The sequence below is a fragment of the Rhincodon typus genome, chromosome 1, assembly GCF_021869965.1.
Source record: "Rhincodon typus isolate 14 chromosome 1, sRhiTyp1.1, whole genome shotgun sequence".
Taxonomy (NCBI): Eukaryota; Metazoa; Chordata; class Chondrichthyes; order Orectolobiformes; family Rhincodontidae; genus Rhincodon; species Rhincodon typus.
The window spans coordinates 125,106,190-125,128,551 of record NC_063332.1 but is presented as its reverse complement, the minus strand read 5'-3'; the positions used below and the strand labels follow the sequence as shown (position 1 = coordinate 125,128,551).

Sequence of the window (22,362 nt, the reverse complement as noted above, 5' to 3'; positions counted from 1 at the left end):
GTTCGTTCTTCCTTCTGTGTTCGTTCTTCCTTCTGTGTTCGTTCTTCTTTGAATAACTACAGCACAGTCCTTTTCTTTACGTTGAGATAGTACCTCTGTTGTGTGGCTCGATCACTGTACTAAATGAGACAGATTTTGAACAGATCTAGCAACTCAAGACTGGGCATCTGTGAAGTGCTGTAGGCTATCAACTGCGGTAGAATTATACTCCAGCCAGTGAGAGGAGAGATGTTTTTAAAAAAGACAAAAAAGGCAACATAGATGGTGGTTTGCATGTGGAATGAGCTCCCTGATGAAATGGTGGATGCGCGTTCAATTACAGTGTTTAAAAGACATTTTGGATGGATGTCTGAATAGGAAAGGCTTGGAGGAATATGGGCCAGGAGCAGGCAGGTGGGCCTAGTTTGGTTTGGGATTATGTTCAGCATGGACTAGTTGGACTGAAGGGTCTGTTTCCATGCTCTATTTCTATGCTGTAATTCCATGCTCTATGACTCTATATCCTCCACTCAACCATTACCATCAAGCCAGGGATCAACCCTGGTTCAATGGCGACTGCAGGACAGCATGTCAGGAGCAACACCAGACATATCTAAAAATGAGATAAAATCAAACCAAGCAGCTGCTTTGTGCCAGTCAGCACAAGCAACAAAAGATAGACAGAGCTAAGTGATCCCACAGCCAACATTTCAGATCCAAGTTCTGCAGCCATACCATATCCAGTCGTGAATGGTGGTAGATAATTAAACAACTCACTGGAGGAGGATGCTCCAAAATATCCCCATCCTAAATGATGGAAGAACTCAACACATCAGTACAAAAGATAAGGCTGAAAGTTTTGCAGCTGTCTTCAGCCAGAAGTGCTGAGTGGATGATCCATCTCTGCCTCCTCTAGAGGTCCTCAGCATTACAGATACCAATCTTCAGCCAATTCAATTCACTCCACGTGATATCAGCAAATGGTTTGAGACACTGGTGGACACTGCAAAGGTTATGGGCCCTGACAACATTCAGGTAATCGTACTGAAGACTTGTGCTCCAGAATTTGCTGTTCCCCTAGCCAAGCTGTTCTGGTACAGTTACAAGAGATAGTAGGAACTGCAGATGCTGGAGAATCTGAGATAACAAGGTGTAAAGCTGGATGAACACAGCAGGCCAAGCAGCATCATAGGAGCAGGAAGGCTGACGTTTCGGGCCTAGACCCTTCATCAAAAATGGGGGAGGGGAAGGGGTTTCTGAAATAAATAGGGAGAGAGGAGGAGGTGGGGAGAAGATAGGTGGAGAGGAAACAGACAGGTAAGCGTGGAGGCGGAGGCGGCGGAAAAACTGCTCTATGTCCAATTGGTTTGCTTCAGGACATGGTCGAGCAAACCAGGTACTCATATCAACGAATACTGGTCACGTTTGGACATAGAGCAGTTTTTCCGCTGCTGCCCCCGCCTCCACGCTTACCTGTCTGTTTCCTCTCCACCTATCTTCTCCTCTATCCATCTTCTTTCCGCCTCCCCCTCTCTCCCTATTTATTTCAGAACCCCCTTTCCCTCCCCCATTTCTGATGAAGGGTCTAGGCCCGAAACATCAGCCTTCCTGCTCCTATGATGCTGCTTGGCCTGCTGTGTTCATCCAGCTCTACACCTTGTTATCTCTGGTACAGTCACAACACTGGTATCGACCCGACAATGTGGAAAATTGCTCAGATGTGTCCTTTACACACAAAGCAGGACAAATCCAACCTGGGCCATTACTCCCCCATCAATCTATTCTCGATCGTCAGTAAAGTGATGGAAGATGTCATCAATAGTGCTGTCAAGCAGCACCCCAACCTGCTTAGTGATGCCCAGTTTGCATTCTGCTAGGGCCACTCAGCTCCTGACCTCATTACAGCCTTGGTTCAAACATGGACAAAAGAACTGAATTCCAGAAGTGAGGTGAGAATGACCGCCCTTAACATTAAGGCTGCATGCGAATAAGTGGGGCATCAAGGAGTGCTAGCAAACCTGGAATCAATGGGAATTGGGGGTAAACTCTCTGCTGGATGGAGTCATACCTGACGCATAGGAAGATGGTTGTGGTTGTTGGAGGTCAGTCATCTCCACTCCGGGACACCTCTGCAGGAGTTCCTCAAGGTATTTCCTGCTGCTTTTTCATTAATTTACGGGAGGTGAACATAGCTGGCAAAGCTAGCATTTTATTGCCCATCCCAAAGGTATTGTCCTAGGCCCAACCATCTTCAGCTGCTTCATCACTGATCTTCCTCCATCATAAATTCAGAAGTAGGGATGTTTGCGAATGATTGCACAATGTTCAGCAACATTCGCGACTTCTCCAATACAGAAGCAGTCCACACTCATGTAACAAAATCTAGGCAATATCCAGGCTTGGGCTGACAAGTGGCAAGTAATATTCATGTCACACAAATGCCAGGCTATGACCATCTCCACTAAGAGGCAATTTAACCACCATCCCTTGAAATTCAATGGTGTTACCATCACTGAATTCCCCACTATCAACATCCTGGGGGTTACCATTGACCAGAAACGCAACTGGACTTGTCTCATAAACACAGCGGCAACAAGAGCAGGACTTGTCTCATAAACACAGCGGCTACAAGAGCAGGACAGAGGCTAGAGATCACCCATGATCGCATTAAATAGCAGGACAGGTTTGAGAAGCTGAATGGCCCACTCCTTTTCCTCTGCTCCTATGTGGTAGTGACAGCCTAGCTATTGCTAGTCTAGTAGATAACCGTGATGATACTTCTGGCAAATTTCACCCTCTATATTAAGTGAATTTAAATAAACAAACCTTGCATCCAGTTCATAGATAATCCGTTCACCTCCGACATGCGCATTTCACAAGATCTAACCATTTGTCTGCAAGGATTACTAGAGTTAAAATGTTAAATTATGTACCTATCAATTTTGATATGGTGCATTGTCCTATATTTATTGCAGAAATACTGAGTTATTCCTGCTCGTTTACTATCTTTTTCTTACAGATTATGATTCAGATGCCATGAGTAGTTCCTATGAATCATATGATGAAGATGATGAGGATGGGAAGGGAAAGAAACTGAGGCACCAGTGGCCATCTGAGGAGGCTTCAATGGATTTGGTGAAAGATGCTAAGATCTGTGCTTTTCTTCTGCGCAAGAAACGTTTTGGACAGTGGACTAAACAATTTTGTGTCATTAAAGATAACAGACTGTTGGTATGCTTCTTTTCTTATTGGTCTGATAATGAAACACCCTCTTATTTTCATCTGTTGCTCTCTTGGGATGCAGCACCAAGTGCAAGTGGGATGGTATGAGTATTGTGCGATCTCAGGATTTAATCTTTGCTTTTAGTGCTACAAAAGCTCAAAGGATCATCAACCTCAGATGGAGTTATTGCTTCCAGCCCACAATGTGTCCTATGTTCCTAAAGACAGCAAAAGGAAAAAACATGAGCTACGAATCACCCAGCAAGGAGCAGACATTGTCGTTTTGGCTGTGCAAAGCAAAGAACAAGCAGAGGAATGGCTAAAGGTATGTTTTGGAAGTAATTATCTTCTAGTCCTTTTTTTCAGGACAATTCAACTATAACTCTTTCATGTACACCGAAGGCCCAATTACCTATTTATAAATTTGGGTCCATTATAAGCTCTTCTCACAGTTTTGACAAAATGTTCTTCAGTTCCACGCCCAAGGGTATGTCCCTGATAATTGTTCACCAAACCATGGCTAAGTGTTGTGATTTTTATTTACCCTGGAAAGGGTGAGAAGGCAGACTCAGAGTCTACCTCAGCCAGAATGGAGATAAAATCCCACATTGTTAATGTTAAACTGTTTCACACACTAGCTATCCAGCCACCTGAGCTAACCAAACCTTGGCAACATATACTTACTCGCTCAATGTTCAGTTACTTATCTACCATAGCACGGGTCAGAACACGAAGCAAAAATTTTAGCATTCATTATTAAGACTTTTCCCTTCAGCTTAAGATCTTTTCCACTCTATATATTGGCTGATGTTTCCATGGTGGGTCTCTAATTATTTTTAACGCTTCTAGTCGGAGAGAACAAGTTACAGGGATAGGAGAGATCGTTCATGAGTCTTTGTAGTTGAATTACCATATGTGCTACAACCACAGTATCGCCAGCAAAGAGGAGTTTCCTGTTAAAGATGCAGAATCACAGAATTGTAACAGTATGGAAGGTGACAGGGAGACTTTGTAACGGCTCTCCAACAAGCATTATGATTTAGTGCCATTTGCCAACTATATCCCCTTGCACTTTGAGGCATTCATGATAATTTGAATAGAAACAATCCACTCTGCCTCCATCACATTTCAAGGCAATGCATTCCAGATCTGAACCCTCCTTGTTTAAACAAGTATTAACTTGTGTCACGTTTGCTATGTTTGCAATTGACTTTAATTCTATGCCTTCTCATTCTCAATCCTTTTATGAGTAGGAAATGTTTCTCCCTATCCACACTATCAGACCTCTTTATGATTTTGAAAACTTCTATCAGATCTTCTATTAATTGCCTTCTCTCCATGAAGAACAATCCTAACCTAACCAATCTGTCCACATAATGGAAGTTTCTCAGTTTTGGAACCATTTTTGTAAATCTCTTCTGCACTTATTCCAATGCGAATACATCCTTCCTATTGTGTGGTGTCCAGAAATATACACAATACTCCAGGTCCAGCAAGTGCCTTGTATAATTTCAGCATAACCTCCTTATTCTTGCACACTATGCCCTTATTGATAAAACCCAGCATACTGAATGCTTTATCAACTACTCACTCCACTGTTTTACCATCTTTAATGATCTAAGCACATACATTCACAGGTGGATTTTACCCCTATTTTGTATTAATTGTTCTTATTCTTCCTACGAGAATGCATCACGTCACACTTCTCTGCACATTGAACATCATCTGCTACCTAATTTATCAATTCCACTAATTTATCTGTCGTTTTGGAGTTCTACACTGTCCTTCTCATAGTTGGCAACGTTTCCAAGTTTTGTATCATCCGTAGACTTTGAAATTGTCATCATCACGCCAAGGTCCAGATGTGTCCTTGCAGCTGAGTTGCCACGTGGGCTACAAACACAGCATTGTCTGCATAAAGACATTTCCTGATCAGAATGCAATGTACTTTTGCCTTCAACTACAGTCTTACTAGACTGTAGAACTTGCAATCTTACCTAGCGTGCAGTAAGAACCTTCCATAGCTGCTGGAATGGTGACCATAAATATTGAGAGAACTGTGGTAAAGGGACAATGTTTGTGTCTCTGTCCCAGTCGCCCTATTGGAAATGGTTAGTAAATTTGGTTACCTGGAGTGCACAATGATGGCCAATCATTCCCTTGATGCAGAGCTTGAAAAAGAAGTAAGGAAAGCTGTCAATAGATGTGAAGCTGGAAAAGCACAGCAGGTCAGACAGCATCGGAGGAGCAGGGAAGTCAATGTTTCGGGCTGAAAACCTTCGTCAGGACTGGGGAGGGGAGGGGGAGTTGGGGCTGAGGGGGAAGGGGAGGTGGGATGGTGATAGGTGGATGCAGGTAGGGAAAATGACATGGCTGAACATGCAGTATTGGTGCACCAGTAATGCAGGCAGGTTTGCAAGTGAGGAAATAAGGCTTTTTTAATTAGTTCATGGGAAATGGACATCCCTGGCTAGGCCAGCATCCCTAATTGCCCAGAGGGTAGTTAAGAGTCAACCACATTGCTGTGGGTCTGGATTCACATGTAGGCCAGACCAGGTAGGTGTATTACTTGTGGTCGAAATGATTGAAGGCGATGTTGTGCTTGACATTCCTGTCATTTTTTATCCATGCTCCCGACATGTGGGAAAGCTGGCCAAGTGCCATTTGAGAAGGTTAGCAGCTCCTCTGTCCTCAATTAGCAATTCTTCTTCCTTTTTAAAATGCCACATGTGCAAGACACACAGCAGAAGACAACAATCCTGGACACCTTCTGTGGGCATATTGTAAATTTCCATCAAACTAGTCATGGCTTTGGAAATGCAGTTTGAGCAATCCCATAGTCTGCCACGCAATTTTACTTGTGGACCAATATGCAGTAATATGCTGCTCCAAGGACTTTGGGGATGATATACTGGTGTGATCCATGTTCTGAGCATCCAATCCAGTGCTCAGATAAGAGCATATCTGCATCTATATGTTCTAACTTGGGGAAATGCCACACAAGTTCTCTGTGAAGTCTTGAAATAAGCCAGTTATGCAGATGTTTAGGGCTGCATTTACTTTGAGGCTGATTAGTACGGTATTCCCATCAAAGCTATGGGGCTGCAGGTATTGTTGTGCAAACACGAACAAGTCACTAACCGCCTCCTAAGAAAGCCTTTGTCATTTCTGATATTTTCTCTCAGTCATATATGGAGGTAGTCAATGTGTGCTCTAGACACATATTGATACACCATTGTTCTTTCCTGATGAAGATGATGATCCCGGTTGGTTCCTTCTGACCTCCTTCCATGTCAGCTGGTGCCAACTGATGGCCCTGTTGCTGATTTTTTTTTTTTTTCTGTGCAACCAAGGCCCTCCTCTGGTTAATCCCTTCCTCTGCTATACCATGTTGCAAAATGATTAGATGTTAAGAAACCCATTGCAAATCCACAAAGTAAACAGCACAAAGAGAGCAGGAAAAGGAATGAGTAACTCTTTCTTTTTTTTTAACGTGGCTTTCATTCCTGGAGCAGCTGCTGCCAACCAATGGGGATGCGTGACTGTAGTGATTGGAACCAGATGGACCTTGTTGACTACGAGGCCCTTGATTGGGATTGTTAACATGGGCCAATCAGGAAGCCCTGGCCAACACCTATAAGCAAGGGATTGGCCCCAGGATCCCATACCTCCCTTGGGAGCCTGAGCCGCTTCCAGAATTTTAATTTTGTCTTTCAAAGATGTGAAGCGGAGAGCCCGTACAGACTGCAGCTGCATACCATCCATCTCTTCTCCTTTATCCACTGCCCGAAAACGCCTTGGCGTGCCCGTTTGTCACCAGGTGGTGGAGTTCCCCAGGGGAGGGCTCTCTGTGTGGGTGTCCTCCCTCTTTCCCTCGGGGATCTGGGGTAGAGGCTGTTGCACGCAGCAGTCCCTTGTAACCGCAGATTGCGGTGGTTCACAACTCTTGGCCCAACTGATTATTTTGCAGCGCTGTGGAGTCCAAGGACCACGTAGATATTGAGTGTGGGCGCTTGCATTCCCTTGTCAGTTATCTTTAAAGACCTCCTTTTGTGTTTTTGCTTGCACTTCAGCCCCAAGCTCCTGATCTTTGGGCACCCAGTGCGGAGGGGAGCAGGCAGTGCGGAGGGGAGCGGGCAGGTCGGAGGATCTCCTCGCAGGTCTGCTGCTGAGCCTGGCCAAGCTGGCCATTAATAGGTCCAGGCAGTGGGCCGTGGATGGGGTCCTTATGGCCGACTGCCTGCCCCTTTTCCGTGGCTACATGCGGGCCCGGGTGTCCCTAGAAAAGCAGCACGTTGTGTGCACCAACACCCTTGATGCCTCCTGGGAGGCATGGGCACCGCAGGGTGTGAAGTGCTTTATTCCCCCCACCAATTCCATTTTGATTTGATCCCTAACTCCCCTTCATCTTTTCGTTCACATTGGGAGTGGAGAGAATGTGAGCCAGGGTGCTGTCGGGAAGGTAAGGCTTTTTCCTTATAAAAACTTACCTCGTGCAGCAGCGGCCTTCTTGCTTTCAGTGGTGGGTGTGTGGTGAGCATGCAAGCCAGGAAGGAACTAATATATTCAGGCATTGGCTAAACCTGAAACACTACATGTGTAGTGTCTCCCACCCATCCTCCTCCTCTAACCAAAAAAAAGACCGTGTGGAGGGTCGGTAAGGTAAGGCTTTTTTTTATTCTTCTGGAAATCTAGAGTAGAGGGAATGGAAGCTAGGGCAGTTGCATGCTCCTCTTGCAGGATGTGGGAGATGAGGGTCACTGCTGGTGTCCCCTCTGACCTCACCTGCGAGAAGTGCACCCAACTCCAGCTCCTCAAAAACTGCATTAGGGAACTGGAGCTGGAGCTGGATGAACTCCGGATCATTTGGGTGGCTGAGGGGGTGGTAGAGAGGAGTTATAAGGAGGTGGTCACTCCTAAGGTACAGGAAAAAGGTAGCTGGGTGACTGTCAAGAGGGGGAAAGGGAATAGGCAGACATTGCAGGGATCCCCGTGGCCGTTCCCCTCAATAATAAGTATACCGTTTTGGATACTATTGGGGGGGGTGACCTACCAAGGGAAGGCCATAGCAGACAGGTCTCTGGCACTGAGCCTGGCCCTGTGGCACAGAAGGGAAGGTGGGAGAACAGGAGAACTATTGTACTGGGGGATTCAATAGTAAGAGGCACAGACAGGCGGTTCTGTGGATGCGAACGAGATGAACGGATGGTATGTTGCCTCCCGGGTGCCAGGGTCCGTGATGTCTCTGATTGTGCCTTCAAGATCCTTAAAGGAGAGGGTGAGCAACCAGCGGTCATGGTACACATCGGTACCAATGACATAGGTAGAAAAAGGACTGAGAATGTGAAAAACGAGTACAGGGAGTTAGGTTGGAAGCTGAAGTCCAGGACAAACAGGGTAGCTATCTCTGGATTACTACCAGTGCCACGTGATAACAAGTTAAGAAATAAGGAGAGAGTGCAGCTAAACACGTGGCTACAGGGCTGGTGTAGGAGGGAGGGCTTCCATTATGTGGATAATTGGAGCACATTCTGGGGAAGGTGGGACCTGTACAGGAAGGACGGGTTGCACCTGAACCGGAAGGGCACAAATATCCTGAGAGGGAGGTTTGCTCGAGCAACACGAGATGGTTTAAACTAGATTGGCAGGCGTTGGGGAACCAGATTTGTAATTCAGAGGAAGAGGTATTCAGCCTTCAAACAGACACAACAGGGAGTGAGGTTGTTTATAAAGAAATGTGGTCGATAGAGCGTAATTGTGGACACAGAGATGGTTTGAGGTGTGTATACTTCAATGCTAGAAGTGTCAGAAATAAGATGGATGAACTTAGAGCATGGGGCAGTACATGGAACTACGATGTTGTGGCCATTACAGAAACTTGGGTAACTCAGGAACAGGAATGGTTGCTGGAAGTTCCGGGATTTAGATGCTTTAAAAGAAATAGGGAGGGTGGTAAAAGAGGCGGGGGAGTGGCAATGCTAGTCAGGGCTAGTATAGCAGCTACTGAAAGGCAGTTCGAGAATGATATGTCTACAGAGTCAGTTTGGGTTGAGGTCCAGAACAAGAAAGGAGCAGTCACTTAGTTGGGGGTTTTTTACAGACTCCCTAATAGTTTCAGAGAAGTGGAGGAGCGGATTGGGAGGCAGATACTGGAAAGGTGCAGATGTCACAGGGTGTAGTCATGGGTGACTTCAACTTTCCAAATATTGATTGGAAACTTTTTCATTGTAATAGTTTAGATGGAGTGGATTTTGTCCAGTGTGTTCAGGAAGGATTCCTGACACAGTACATAGATAGACCAACACGAGAAGAGGCCACTTTGGATTTGGTGCTTGGCAACGAACCGGGCCAAGTGTTAGACCTGTTGTTGGAGAGCATTTTGGCGGTAGCGATCATAACTCTGTTACTTTTACAATAGTCATGGATAAGGATAGGTACATACAGCAGGGTAAGGTTTATAATTGGGGGAAGGGTAATTACAATTCCGTCAGGCAAGATCTGGGTAACATAAAATGGGAACAGATGCTGTTAGGGAAGAGCACTGTTGAAATGTAGAGATTGTTTAAGGAATGCATACTGTGTATGCTCGATATGTTTGTCCCTTGTAGGCAGAGAAGATGCAGTTGAGTGAGGGAGCCTTGGTTCTCGAAAGGTTTTACGACTGGTTAAGAGGAAGAAGGATGCTTATATGAGGTTTAGGAAACAAGGAATGGAAAAGGCTTGAGAGGGATACAAGTTAGCCAGGAAGGAGCTGAAGGAAGGGCTTAGGAGAGTTATTAGGGGGCATGAGAAAATCTTGGCAAATAGGATCAAGGAAAGCTCCAAGGCTTTTTACACGTACGTGAAGATTAAGAGAATGACCAGAGTAAGGGTGGGGCTGATCAAGGATTGTAAAGGGAATTTGTGCACCGAGCCTAAAGAGATAGGAGAGGTCCTTAATGAATACTTTTCTTCGGTATTCACAACTGAGAGGGACCTAGTTGTAGAGGAGGACAGCGTGAAACAGGCTGGTAGACTAAAGGAGGTTGATGTCAGTAAGGAAGATGTACTAGGAATTTTGAGCAACTTGAAGATAGATAAGTCCCCTGGGCCTGATGGGATTTATCCAAGGATTCTACGGGAAGCGAGGGAAGAGATCACAGGGCCTTTGGCGATGATCTTTTCATCCTCACTGTCCACAGGTATAGTGCCGGAAGATTGGAGAGAGGCAAATGTCATTCCCTTGTTCAAAAAAAAGGGAATAAGGATAACCATGGAAATTACAGGCCAGTTAGTCTTACATCAGTGGTGGGCAAATTATTGGAAAGGGCTCTAAGAGATAGGATTTATGATCACTTGGATAGGCACAGTTTGATTCATGATAGTCAGCATGGATTTGTGAGGGGTAGATCATGCCTCACAAACCTTATTGAATTCTTTGAAGAAGTGACCAAACACGTGGATGAAGGTGGAACAGTGGATGTGGTAAACATGGCTTTAAGTAAGGCATTTGATAAGGTTCCCCATGGTAGGCTCATGCAGAAAGTAAGGAGGCATGGGATGGGGGAAATGTGGCAGATTGGATTCCGAATTGGCTGACCCTTAGAAGACAAATTGTGGTAGTGGACGGAAAATATTCAACATGGTGCTCAGTTACGAGTGGTGTACCACAAGGGTCTGTTCTGGGTCCTCTTCTATTTGTGATTTTTGTAAATGATTTGGATGAAGGAGTGGAAGGGTGGATTAGTAAGTTCGCTGACGATACGAAGGTGGGTCGAGTTGTGGATAGTGCGGAGGGCTGTTCAAGGTTACAAAGAGACATTGATAGGATGCAGAGCTGGGCTGAGAAGTGGCAGATGGAGTCTAACCCTGAAAAGTGTGAGGTGATTCATTTTGGAAGGACAAATTTAAATGCAGAATACAGGGTTAACGGAAAGATTCTTGGCAGTGTGGAGGAGCAGAGGGATCTTGGGATTCATGTCCACAGTTCCCTGAGAGCTGCCACCCAGGTGGATAGCGTTGCTAAGAAGGCGTATGGTGTGTTAGCTTTCATTAATTAGAGGGATTGAGTTCAAGGGCCGTGAAGTTATGCTCCAGCTATACAAAAGCCTGGTTTGGCCACATCTGGAGTATTGTGTCCAGTTCTAGTCATCTCATTACCGGAAAGATGTGGAAGCTTTGGAAAAGGTGCAGAGGAGATTTATCAGGATGTTGCCTGGAATGGAGGGGAGGTCTTACGAGGAAAGGTTGAGAGCACTAGGGCTTTTCTCTTTAGAACGACAAACGATGAGAGGTGACTTGATAGAGGTGTACAAAATGATCAGAGGTATAGATAGAGGGGACAGCCAGAGACTTTTCCCTAGGGTGGAGGTAGCTATTACGAGGGGACATAGTTTTAAAGTGAGTGGAGGTAGATATAGGGGAGATGTCAGAGGTAGGTTCTTTACTCGGAAAGTAGTAGGGGCGTGGAATGCAGTGCCAGAGAGGGTATTGGAGTTGGCCTCATTAGAGGCATTTAAGCAGCTATTAGATAGGCATATGGATGAGAGTATAAGGTAGGAGTGGAGGTTAGATAGATCTTAGGATTAGGGTAAAAGTTTGGCACAACATGGTGGGCTGAAGGGCCTGTACTGTGCTGTACTGTTCCATGTTCTATGTTCTATTGGCATTGCCCCAGTGGGCTCTGCTTGCTACTGGTTCTTTAGTCACATGGGTGTTTTTTTCCTGGTGGTGTTAAGTTAACAAAGTTATCTACACACCTGTCACTTTCACTGAAAAATAAATGTAAACAAGGGATTCAGAATCTCCTCAGTTCAGGGGACTGACTCTGAGCTGGCTGCCCATATCCGGAGTACTGTGCACAGGTAAATAAAGGATGACTTGGTGACAGGATATTGGCCCCTGTGCAGTTATTTCAATGACACTCCAATTGGCCACACTCTGAGCTCCATCCATCCCACAGTGAACTCCTCTGTTAACTCGACCTCCTGCCTGGTAGAGGTTTCCTGGCAGCAGTTGATTCTGCACCAGGAAAGAGCCTGTAGGAATTGACAGAAACAAATACATATTGCCCTCCAGCAACGATAAAACACAAAGTTGCCCACCACACGAAGTATAACATACTTGTTCCCAAGACAGTGTATCAGCAGTCTTTCTTCCCAAGGATAATCTGAGAATAAAACAGGCTGCCAAAGGAAATATTCACAGCTCCGTTACTTGAGATCTCGAGACACACTTTTTTTGTTTGAATTACCTAGTGCTGGCTGAATAAGTGTCTGGGGAACGCAGATATAAGTTTGTGATGACCGCACAACTAAAATAGAAAGAAAAGATCTCCAGCAAACTAGCAATTTCTTAACAGCTATGAAGATGGAGAATCGCACTGTGCTGCTGAAATCCCTTCACCCCCACCTCCCTCTGCCACCCTCTAGCTTCCTCCCATCTTCCTTGTCTCTACCCTAACTTTACCCTGCTGCTTCCCCCAGTCATCTTAGCTCAGAGCTGTTGACTTTCAACCTTCTGTCTCTCACTCTTGACCATCCCATCCTCATACTAGACCTTATTACTGTCATTCTGGAGCCTCCCTCCATCATCCTTCATTGCCTTTGCATCCTTCAGAGACCATTGACCTACTCCATCTGCAGCTGGACCTGCACTGCTTCAAACTCAAGGTCCCTTCCTGAATTGTTGGCCAGTTATTTCTAATCGACACACAGATCGAGAGCACTGCAACAATGGACCTCATCCAGAAGCTGGAGCCTCGATTCCTTCACAGTCACCTCCCCACCCATAAACACGCCACTGCCTGCCATTTGAGGACCCAAACACAAGTTTCACTGTCTTGTCAGCCCCACGCTGTGCCGCTCGACAATCTGAGCACCACGTTCTCATTCTCTCCTTGCCCTTGCCTCTGCCTCCAGCAGACCATCCAGCTTCCTTCTGCTCTGCCATTGAGGCAGATGAAAATACAAAACCTCACGTCCAGTCCAAAGATTGAACTGCCTAATTCATGACAGCTCTAAGCAATCAGGAACAGGGAGACACCAATTTCCTGTCTATCACCAACTCAACCTTAAAGTTAGAACTTAATTTGTGTTTCGTAACTAATAAATATTCATGGAAAGCAGTTTAGTGATACGATGATGCTGTCATGTCACCCAGTCTATCTCATAAATTCAATTTGACGTCAAGAAATAAGATGTTGGTTCATGCCTAATTAAATCCTCCCATTTGCCAAGTTTCCCATTTTTACAGCCCCATCAAGTATCACCCTAGGTGTCCTTTTGGTTTTGTTTTTAACCACGAGCATAATGGAGAACAAACCTGCTTGTTTACGTGTCTGTGTGGATATGAGTCTATTTCCAATTTAAAAAGTCAATATTTCATTCAACAAGGATTTTGCCACTGGGCTTAAACGAGACCAAATTCTAGTCAGTCCACTTTTCATTGAGCTTAGATCCAACAGATTATTAAGATGAACGATATGCTGCCTGATAGGGCGATTAAAAACAGTTTCAGTAGGAGCTTTTAGATGTGAATTTTTTATGTAATTAAAGGAGAAATTATAACACATGGGCAAGAGTGAGTAAGTGGTAATAATTGAATCGTTCTTCATTGGAGCCAGTGTGGGTTCAGTGGGCCAAATAGCCGCCTCCTGGACTGCTATTCTACGAATCAATAAGGCAAAATAGAATGCAGATCATTCCTCCTGCTTATATGTTAATTCACTTTATACAATTATATTTCCATGAATTATACCTCTTCTTCAATTGCAGGATCAAAAAGACAATCGCCCCAAAATCCACAGCGCACAATCCTGGTGGTTCATGTGATTGTGATTGTTGGTGTCCCCCTACACTAATCTTGCTGGAGTTTGTGGGATCAGCAGGAAATGCATCCAAGTTGCATGAGACAGTCTACTGTGACTGTTCTTCCAGAGCTCATCTGTCTTTGTAAATTTTATAGAACCCTGTGAAAAGCCCTCAATGTTTATATTTTAATTCTTTCCTTGGGGGTTGCGGTCCAGTTTGTTGGCCTATTTTGAACCTAATCCCCCAATAAATTCTGTTTCCACAACACACACTCCACTTCTAGACAAAAATTATACTTCTATAGAGACGAATGTCCTACGAAAAGTTGGGACCATGAATGCTGACCAGTGACAAATGAAGATTTGGGTGCAAACTGATGAATCATCATTGTCCATTGCCATTTGTTACAGTTTATAATGATCGTTGGTTATCAAGGTATTTCTATAATTGAATGTATGTAGACTCTGTATTGAAGTTCTGAGAACTGAATTATCCGAATCAAGTATTTTGCTTCAAAGAGTATAACATTATTCTGTAAAATGAGTTCAGCAGCCAATACTAAATATCTGATGGGGTAGACTGAATTTTTTCACTCATTGCACAAAGTCCATAATTGCTGGTGTTTGGTCCAGTCACTGGAAGACATCAGTATTGTGGCCAGTAACGATGAGGTACAGTGTTATCACAGACCTACAGGGTATATTTCTTTAATAATGTTGGCTGCCTGTAATGTAATTAGAAAGTTGTGTGGGAAGTCTCGTGTGGAGATCAAGTATAGTTTTTTTGACCTAAAATACAAACTGGATTGGGATAGAGTGTTCCAAAAAGACCACTTTTCTTCTTTCTCTGGACTGTACTGTTTTCACAGTTTGTGCTGTGTTTTCCTGTTAAATTCAGGATGTCAAAGCAATTGAATTACGTTATTCTTTATTTAATTTCCTCAGCATGCAATAGGTAATGATCCAAAGTCAGCATGGTCCATATTTTCCCTTTTTGTGTGCTTATTTTTTCTCAGGTCTGATACAATGGCATGAGCTAGTAATCTTGTCTTGCTTCCTGTTGTCATCTGCAACAGTCACATTCACAAAGGGCGACTCCCATGTACGTGAACAAGCCTGTTTTTCTGCTGAAAATCACATACTGGGTGTGGGACACTTCTGGGCAATCTCTCCATGCAGAATAAGCAACACATCTATATTGCTGTCCACTCGTTTTTTTTCTATTTCCAGTGCTATTTTGGCTGAATGGCCTCCTATTCTGTGCCCTTTGTAAACTGCAGCTCAGCTAAAATCCTACTCCTTGGATCCAACCACACATGAAGTTTTGTTTACCTGTCACCCTGTGTATGCTGACCTAAGTTTGCTGCAAAACTCCAATTTAAAATTCTCCTCCTTGTGTTTATATCCTCACCTCACTATCTCTATAACAGTTCATCAGCTTAGTTTGTTGCAATCACGCTTCTGAATCAAAAGGTTTTGGGTTCTGGTTCCAGTTCCACTGCAGGACTTGAGTAGAAAAATCAAGACTGATGCTCTATTGCAGTTCTGAGGGAGTGCTGCTCTGTCAAAGGTGCTGTATTTCAAATAAGGTACTAAATTGATGTCCTATCTACCCTCACGGGAACAGACAAATTCCAATGAATTATTTTGAAGAGGAGTGAGAGAATTATCCCTCGTGTTCTAGCTAATATTTGTCTTTTTAAAAAAAATCAAAATTGTTTGAGAGAGTTGGTTGTAAGCACATTAGCTGCTATGTTTCTGACATTACAACAGTGACTACATTTCAAAACTACTTTATTGCCTGTTGAGTACAATAAACTATATCCTGTTTACTACAAGAGATTCTTTCCAGTTGGACCAATAAGTGGTTTTCCTCTACAGATTGGACCCTTTAGCTTCCTGCACTTAAAATGGCAGCAACATTCATTGTGACCAGCAGCTTATACAGCATAGTGAGCCAGCCTGACCATATAACAATGAAATAAAATGATATCAGAATGTTTATGATACTACCTCAGTGATCTCTTTTATAATGTGTAACATTTTTCATACTTCCTGTCAGGGTTGGTCTTAAAAGCTTCTGTTTACTCTATTACTGTCTCATTTGCTCTCTCTTTTCTTTTGTTGAATGAACAACACTTGCATTCCTATCAATTAGTCAGCAACGTAGGTGATTGTGAAGTGTGAAATCACTGTTACTACAAGGTGCACCATGATTGGCTGATTTTAAGTCGTGGTATTAAATTCATATTTCAAAAGTTCAGTGTCAGAAAAATAATCAGTTTGATTTGTGTCCAGTGTTTTTATTTAGTACTAATACAAAAAGCATTTCTACCTGCAAGGATCTGGAGTGGTTTAATATTGCTTGATATGAGTATTATGGTGATTTCTGAGCACTGTCATCACATATTAAGCATGTATTTGAAAAGAGACAAGTCAAATTATTTTCTACAAATCAACGTACAACTTTCATTAGTATATCAAAGATATCTAGCTGAATTGTGGTTCAAAATGTAAAAAAAACAACTACTCAATTATATTTTTAAAGAAAGCATTGACAAATTTGAGAGAACACCCCTTCCATATACCAAAGTGAAAAAAAAAATTATAAAAGCAAAGCTATTTATAATCAACCCCTCAGTCACTAAAGCTTTAGGATGTGTTTGTATTTATTTGATCCAAAGTTGAATGAATCATAAGCTATTTCAAAAGACTGTGGTAACAACAGAGCTCTTGGTTTTCCAAAAGCTTTGTTTTAAAAACAAACAATGATTAGAAAACCTATTGAGAACTTGTACCCTTTTGTTCTTTATATTCCAAAATTCTCTTGAATTGAGGTGATATTTTTCCTTACCACTTCTGGCTGAAATAAGTCAATTACAGTAAATCACTACTTAGTTTCATATCAGAACATTGGCCTCTATAATTTACAACTATTAAGCAACTGTATATTTTATTGCTTTCTCATGTTATTTTTAGGTAATAAAAGATGTCGTTGTACTTTGCAATGTAACTACTGAAACAGATGGATCCATGACAATAGTTCCTGTCAACAAAGCAGAACTGGAAAAGGTAATGTCCTGCAGATTTCCTAATGCCACTTGCCAGGCCTAGCTACTGGTTATACACCCTTTGGGGGGAGGGAAGAGGTGGAGTGCAAAGGGGTCTATTTGAAAGTACATATTTAACTTGTCTATTCCCATTAATTTGTTAATTTTGAATTGATTCAGAGATTTAAAATTCAAATGATCGACCATCTCTTGAAGAAATAAAGAATAAGTCCTAGTTAACCAAAGAAGTTATACTTGTGTCCTTTCTGAGGCTAGGTATGAAATTCCAAGGATAAGTTCAGAGCTCTCTCTCCACACACAGCCTTAGAAGCTAGGAATGTAGATCAGGGACAGGAATACTGAGATGCAATTGTCAAGTCTGACTTTCTGCCCTGAGTATTGCATCATCTTGGTCTAGATGCCTTGCTGATTATCCTGAGAACACTTATTTTTAAATCCGGTTCAACTTCTAACCCTCGTTTCTCTGGGTGTTTTCTTCACAAAGCTGAGTGTGATGGTAAATTGTGAAGGAGGATGCGTCAGTGTGATTTGAGCAAGTTTAGTGAGAGACACGCGCATGGTTGATGAAGTATAATGTGGATAAATGTGAAGTTGTCCACATTGTTCGCAAAAATAGGAAGGAAGATTATTATCTGAATGGTGATAGATTGGGAAAGGGGTAAGTGCAACAAGACTTGAGTGTCCTGTACATCAATTGCTGAAGGTAAGCATGCTGGTGCAGATGACGGTGAAGAAGGCAAATAACATTTTGGCATTCATAATGAGAGGATTCGAGTACATGAGCAGGGATGTCTTGCTGCAATTGTACAGGGTGAGACCACACCTGGAATATTGTGTGCAATTTTGATCTACTTATCTGAGGAAGGATGTTCTGGCAATGGAGGGAATGCAACAAAGATTTATCAGGCTGATTCCTGGGATGGCAGAACTGATATCTGAAGAGAGACTGGATCAATTAGGATTATGTTCATTGGAGATTAGAAGATTGAGAGGGGAGTTTTAACAGGACTAGACAGCATAAATGTAGGAAGAATGTTCCTAGTGACTGGAGGGTCCAGTACAAGGAGTCACAGCTTAAGGATACAGGACATGCCATTTAGGACTCAGATGAGGAAAAATTTCTTCAGCCAGAGAGCCTTTGGAATTCTCTTCCACAGAAAGCAATCGATGCCAAAACATTGAATGTTTTCAAGAAGGAGTTAGATCTAGTTCTTAGAGCTGAAGAAATCAAAGGTATGGGGGAAAAATTGGGAGCTAAGGTACTAAGGTAGATGATCCACCATGAACGTATCGAATAGAGGGCTGAATGGCAAACTTCTGCTTTTCTTTTCAATGTTTGTATGTATTGAGCAGAAATCTAGATGTCTGTGAATAAAATGGCTGATATTTCATGATGCTGCCATTTGAGAGCAAAACTTATTTTCTTTTTTCTCTCTTCAGTTGCTGCTGTGTATATACATTTGTTTTTGTCCATTACCTTGGTCATGTCCATTATCATTAATTTGTGGCTCTTTATTTCTGTTTATTTACATAGTCCTTTCCCTTTTGTATATTTTTCCCTTTGTGTTCTGTTTTTTATCTCCTTCACTCCAGTCATAGATTCGAATTGGTTCAACTTTAGTTTTTTTTTGAGAAGTATGGAAAAGAAAAACAAATTGTGCACGTTCCATATAAAAAGCCTCGTATTTTAATTGTACTTGGCCTAAGGAAGTGTTAAGCATTTCGACTGAGAAATCTATAAAGATAAGTTGAGCACATTTCTGATATTCTTTATTCCACAGGAAATATCCATAATTTTACATTCCCTTGCAAAAACCAACAACATTCTATTCGCTTTCCTAGTCACCTGCATACTAACCTTTTTGTAATTCATTTATTTGGACACCCTGATCCTTCTGTACCATAGAGTTCTGCAATCTCTTTCCGTTTCAGTATTATGCTGCCTTTGTATTCCTCCTGTCAAAGTGAGAAGCTTTTGTCCACTCACTTAATCTGTATATATCTCTTTCCAGACTCCTTTTGTCCTCTTGGCAACTTACTTTACTGCCTATCTTTGTATCATCAGCAGATTTAGTGATTGTAAATTCAGTACCTTCATTTCAAGTCATTGATATAAATTGTGAACAGTTGAGGCCCCAATTTTGATCCCTGTAGCACATCTTACCAACTTGACTGACCCATTTTTATGTCTATGTTCTGTTTCCTATTAGCTCACCAATCCACTATCCACAGTAGGGAATTTTAGAAAAGCATAAAACATGCATCTATTATCTTAGCAGCCACTTTTATTTATGAGTCTAGGGTCAAGTCCACCAGGATCTAGGGACTTGTCAGCTTTTAGCTCTGATAATTTTCACAGTATCTTTTCAATGCTGATTATAATTGTTTCAAGTTCCATAGATTCTGTAGAACGTCCCTCCCATTCACCTACTGATTCACAAATTTCTGGGATGATATTGTATTCTCTACAATGAAGACAGGTTTGGAATATCTTTCAGTTCTTCTCCCACATCCTTAATTTCCATTATTTATTTCACAGACTGTCTAACAGATAACATTCACTATAATATCTCTTTTCCTTTTATGTACCTGCAGAGACACTTAAAATTTGTTATATTTCTAACTAGCTTTCTCTTCTGATCTAATTTCTCCCCCTTATTAACCTTGTAGTTAATATTCACTGTCCTTTAAATTCTGTCCAATTTTTCAACCTTCCACTGAGTTTTGCAGAAGCATATTCAGTTTCTTTCAATTTTATACAATCTTTAGTTAGCCAGGGGTGTTCCTTCCTTTCCTTAGGGTACTTCTGCTCACTGGAATGTGTCTTTTGAGTAGGTTGAAATTTCTTCATAAAGGTCTGCCTATGCACTTCTACTGACCTATCCTTTAACCTAAGTTCACAGTTCATTTTAGCCAGCCCCATCTTCATGCCCGTAATTTTCCTTATTCAATTTTAAAACACTAGCCTTAGATTCACTCTTCTCTCTCTTAAACTACTGTGAAATTCAATTATATTATGATCACTGCTGCATAAGAGCACTTCACTGTGGGGCAATTAATTAATCCTGTCTCATTGCATATTACCAGATATCACACAATTTGCTCCCTGATTAGCTGGAGAGTGTACTGATTTAAGAAACCCGTTCCAAATATGCTCTTTGAACTCATTATCTAGACTATCTTTGCCAATGTGATTTGTCCAATCAATACGAAGAATAATCAAAGAACAAAGAACAAAAGAACAAAGAAAATTACAGCACAGGAACAGGTCCTCCAAGCCTGCGCCGATCCAGATCCTCTATCTAAACTGTTGCCTACTTTCCAAGGATCTGTAGCCTGCTGCTCCCTGCCCTTTCATGTATCTGTCTAGATACATCTTAAATGATGCTATCGTGCCCACCTCTACCACCTCCACTGGCAACGCGTTCCAGACACCCTCCACCCTCTGCATAAAGAACTTTCCATGCATATCTCCCTTAAATTTTTCCCCTCTCACCTTGAAATTGTGACCCACTCAAAGGTATTGCAGTACCTTTCTCACAAGTTCCCATTATTTCTTCCTGTGTACTCTATTCTGCAGTGTGGCTACTAATAGAGTCTGCAAACCACTCCCATGACTGAGTTCTTACCTTTGCTATTTTTTGGTTTGAAAGTTGTGTCGCAGGTAGACAGGTTGGTTAAGAAGGCGTTTAGCACACTTGCCTTCATTGCTCAGACCTTTGAGTATAGGATTTGGGGTGTCATGTTGAGGTGGTTGATGAGGCCGTTTTTGGAGTACTGTGGCCAGTTCTGGTTGCCCCAGTTTTGGAAGGATATTGTTAAATTGGAGAGGATTCAGAAAAGATTTACTGTGATGTTGCCAGGACTGGAAGGTTTGAGTTATAAGGATGGGCTGAATAGGCTGCGATTTCTTTTTTCCACTGGAGTGTGGAGGTTGAGGGTGACCTTTTAAAGAGGTTTACAAAATCATTAGGGGCATAGCAAAGGTCTTTTCCCTGGGGTGAGGAAGTTCAAAACTAAGGGGCACATATTTTTAAGGTGAGAGGAGAAAGTTTTTTAAAAGGGACCTGAGGGGCAACTCTTTCACACAGAAGGTGGTTTGTATGTGGAATAAGCTGCCAAAGTGGTTGGTGCAGGTACACTTAGAATATTCAAAAGACATTTGGACAGGTACATAAATAGGAAAGATTTAGAGGGATATGGACAAAATGCAGGCAAGTGGAACTAGTTTGTTTTGGGAAATTTGGTCAGCATGGATGAGTTGGATCAAAGGGTCTGTTTCCATGCTGTATGACTCTAAAGTAATCTCTATTGAATGTATGCCATGCTTAATTAACAGAACTATCCCTTGACCTTTTTCTGACTTCTAGTCCTAAAATTTCTTGTACCCTTGAATATTCAGGTCCCAGTCATTCTGTGAACCGTTACTTACTATACATAAAAGTTCTTTGAGTTGTGGATTAATGCCATTGGATTGGTGTGAAGTTCATTTGCTTGTAATATTTAAGAGGATTTTTTTTTTCCTGGGAAATGTCTATGGCAGTTTTAAGAGGCATTATAAGGGATGCAGTTTATAAGCACTAGGAGAGTTTGGAGATCATTAGCAAAGCATTTGCAATGTTATTGCAGCCTAATTAGACTTCTCTTTAAAAAGAAATCTGGAATCAGATACTCAAATTGCTAAATGAAGGTTAATAAGACTATTTTTTAAAAAGCAGACGAAGCACTGATTTTCATTTTTTAAAGAGGAATGTCATTGAAAAGTGTAGAAGTTATGGTAAGAAGATATATATGATACATGCCATTATTAGCCAAGGCATTGAGTTGAAGAGCGGGGAGATGATGCTGGAACTGCATAAAATGTTGGTTAGGCCATAACTAGTGTTGTATGCGATTCTGGAATCACGTTATAGGAGGGATATGTTTGCACTGGAGAAGGTGCAGAGGAGATTTTCCAAGATGTTGCCTGGGCTGGCGGGTTTTAGTAATGAAGAGAAATTGAATAGACTGGAAGATAGTAGGAACTGCCGATGCTGGAGTCTGAGATAACCAGGTGTAGAGCTGGATGAACACAGCAGGCCAGGCAGCTTCAGAGGAGCAGGAAAGCTGATGTTTCGGGTCTGGACCCATCTTGGTTGTTTTCCTTCAGAGTCTGTGAGGGGTCATGATTGAGATGTATAAAATAATGAGGGGCATGAATAGGGTAGACAAGAATGAACTATTTCCCTTTTGTTGGGGGCATCAATGACATGGGGCATAGATTTACAGTAAGGGGCAGGAGGTTTAGATGGGATGTGACAA

General features: G+C 42.4%; 1 protein-coding gene across 2 annotated transcripts in view; it reads left to right on the top strand.

The window, feature by feature from the left end:
* afap1 (actin filament associated protein 1) overlaps nt 1–22,362 on the top strand; it is a 265,294-nt gene that overhangs the window by 158,853 nt on the left and 84,079 nt on the right. For both annotated transcript variants that reach the window (XM_048604679.1, XM_048604669.1), the window contains exons 5-7: nt 2,999–3,210; nt 3,347–3,526; nt 16,970–17,062. In XM_048604679.1, the coding sequence (XP_048460636.1) occupies nt 2,999–3,210; nt 3,347–3,526; nt 16,970–17,062 (485 nt within the window). The remainder of the gene's footprint in view (nt 1–2,998; nt 3,211–3,346; nt 3,527–16,969; nt 17,063–22,362) is intronic.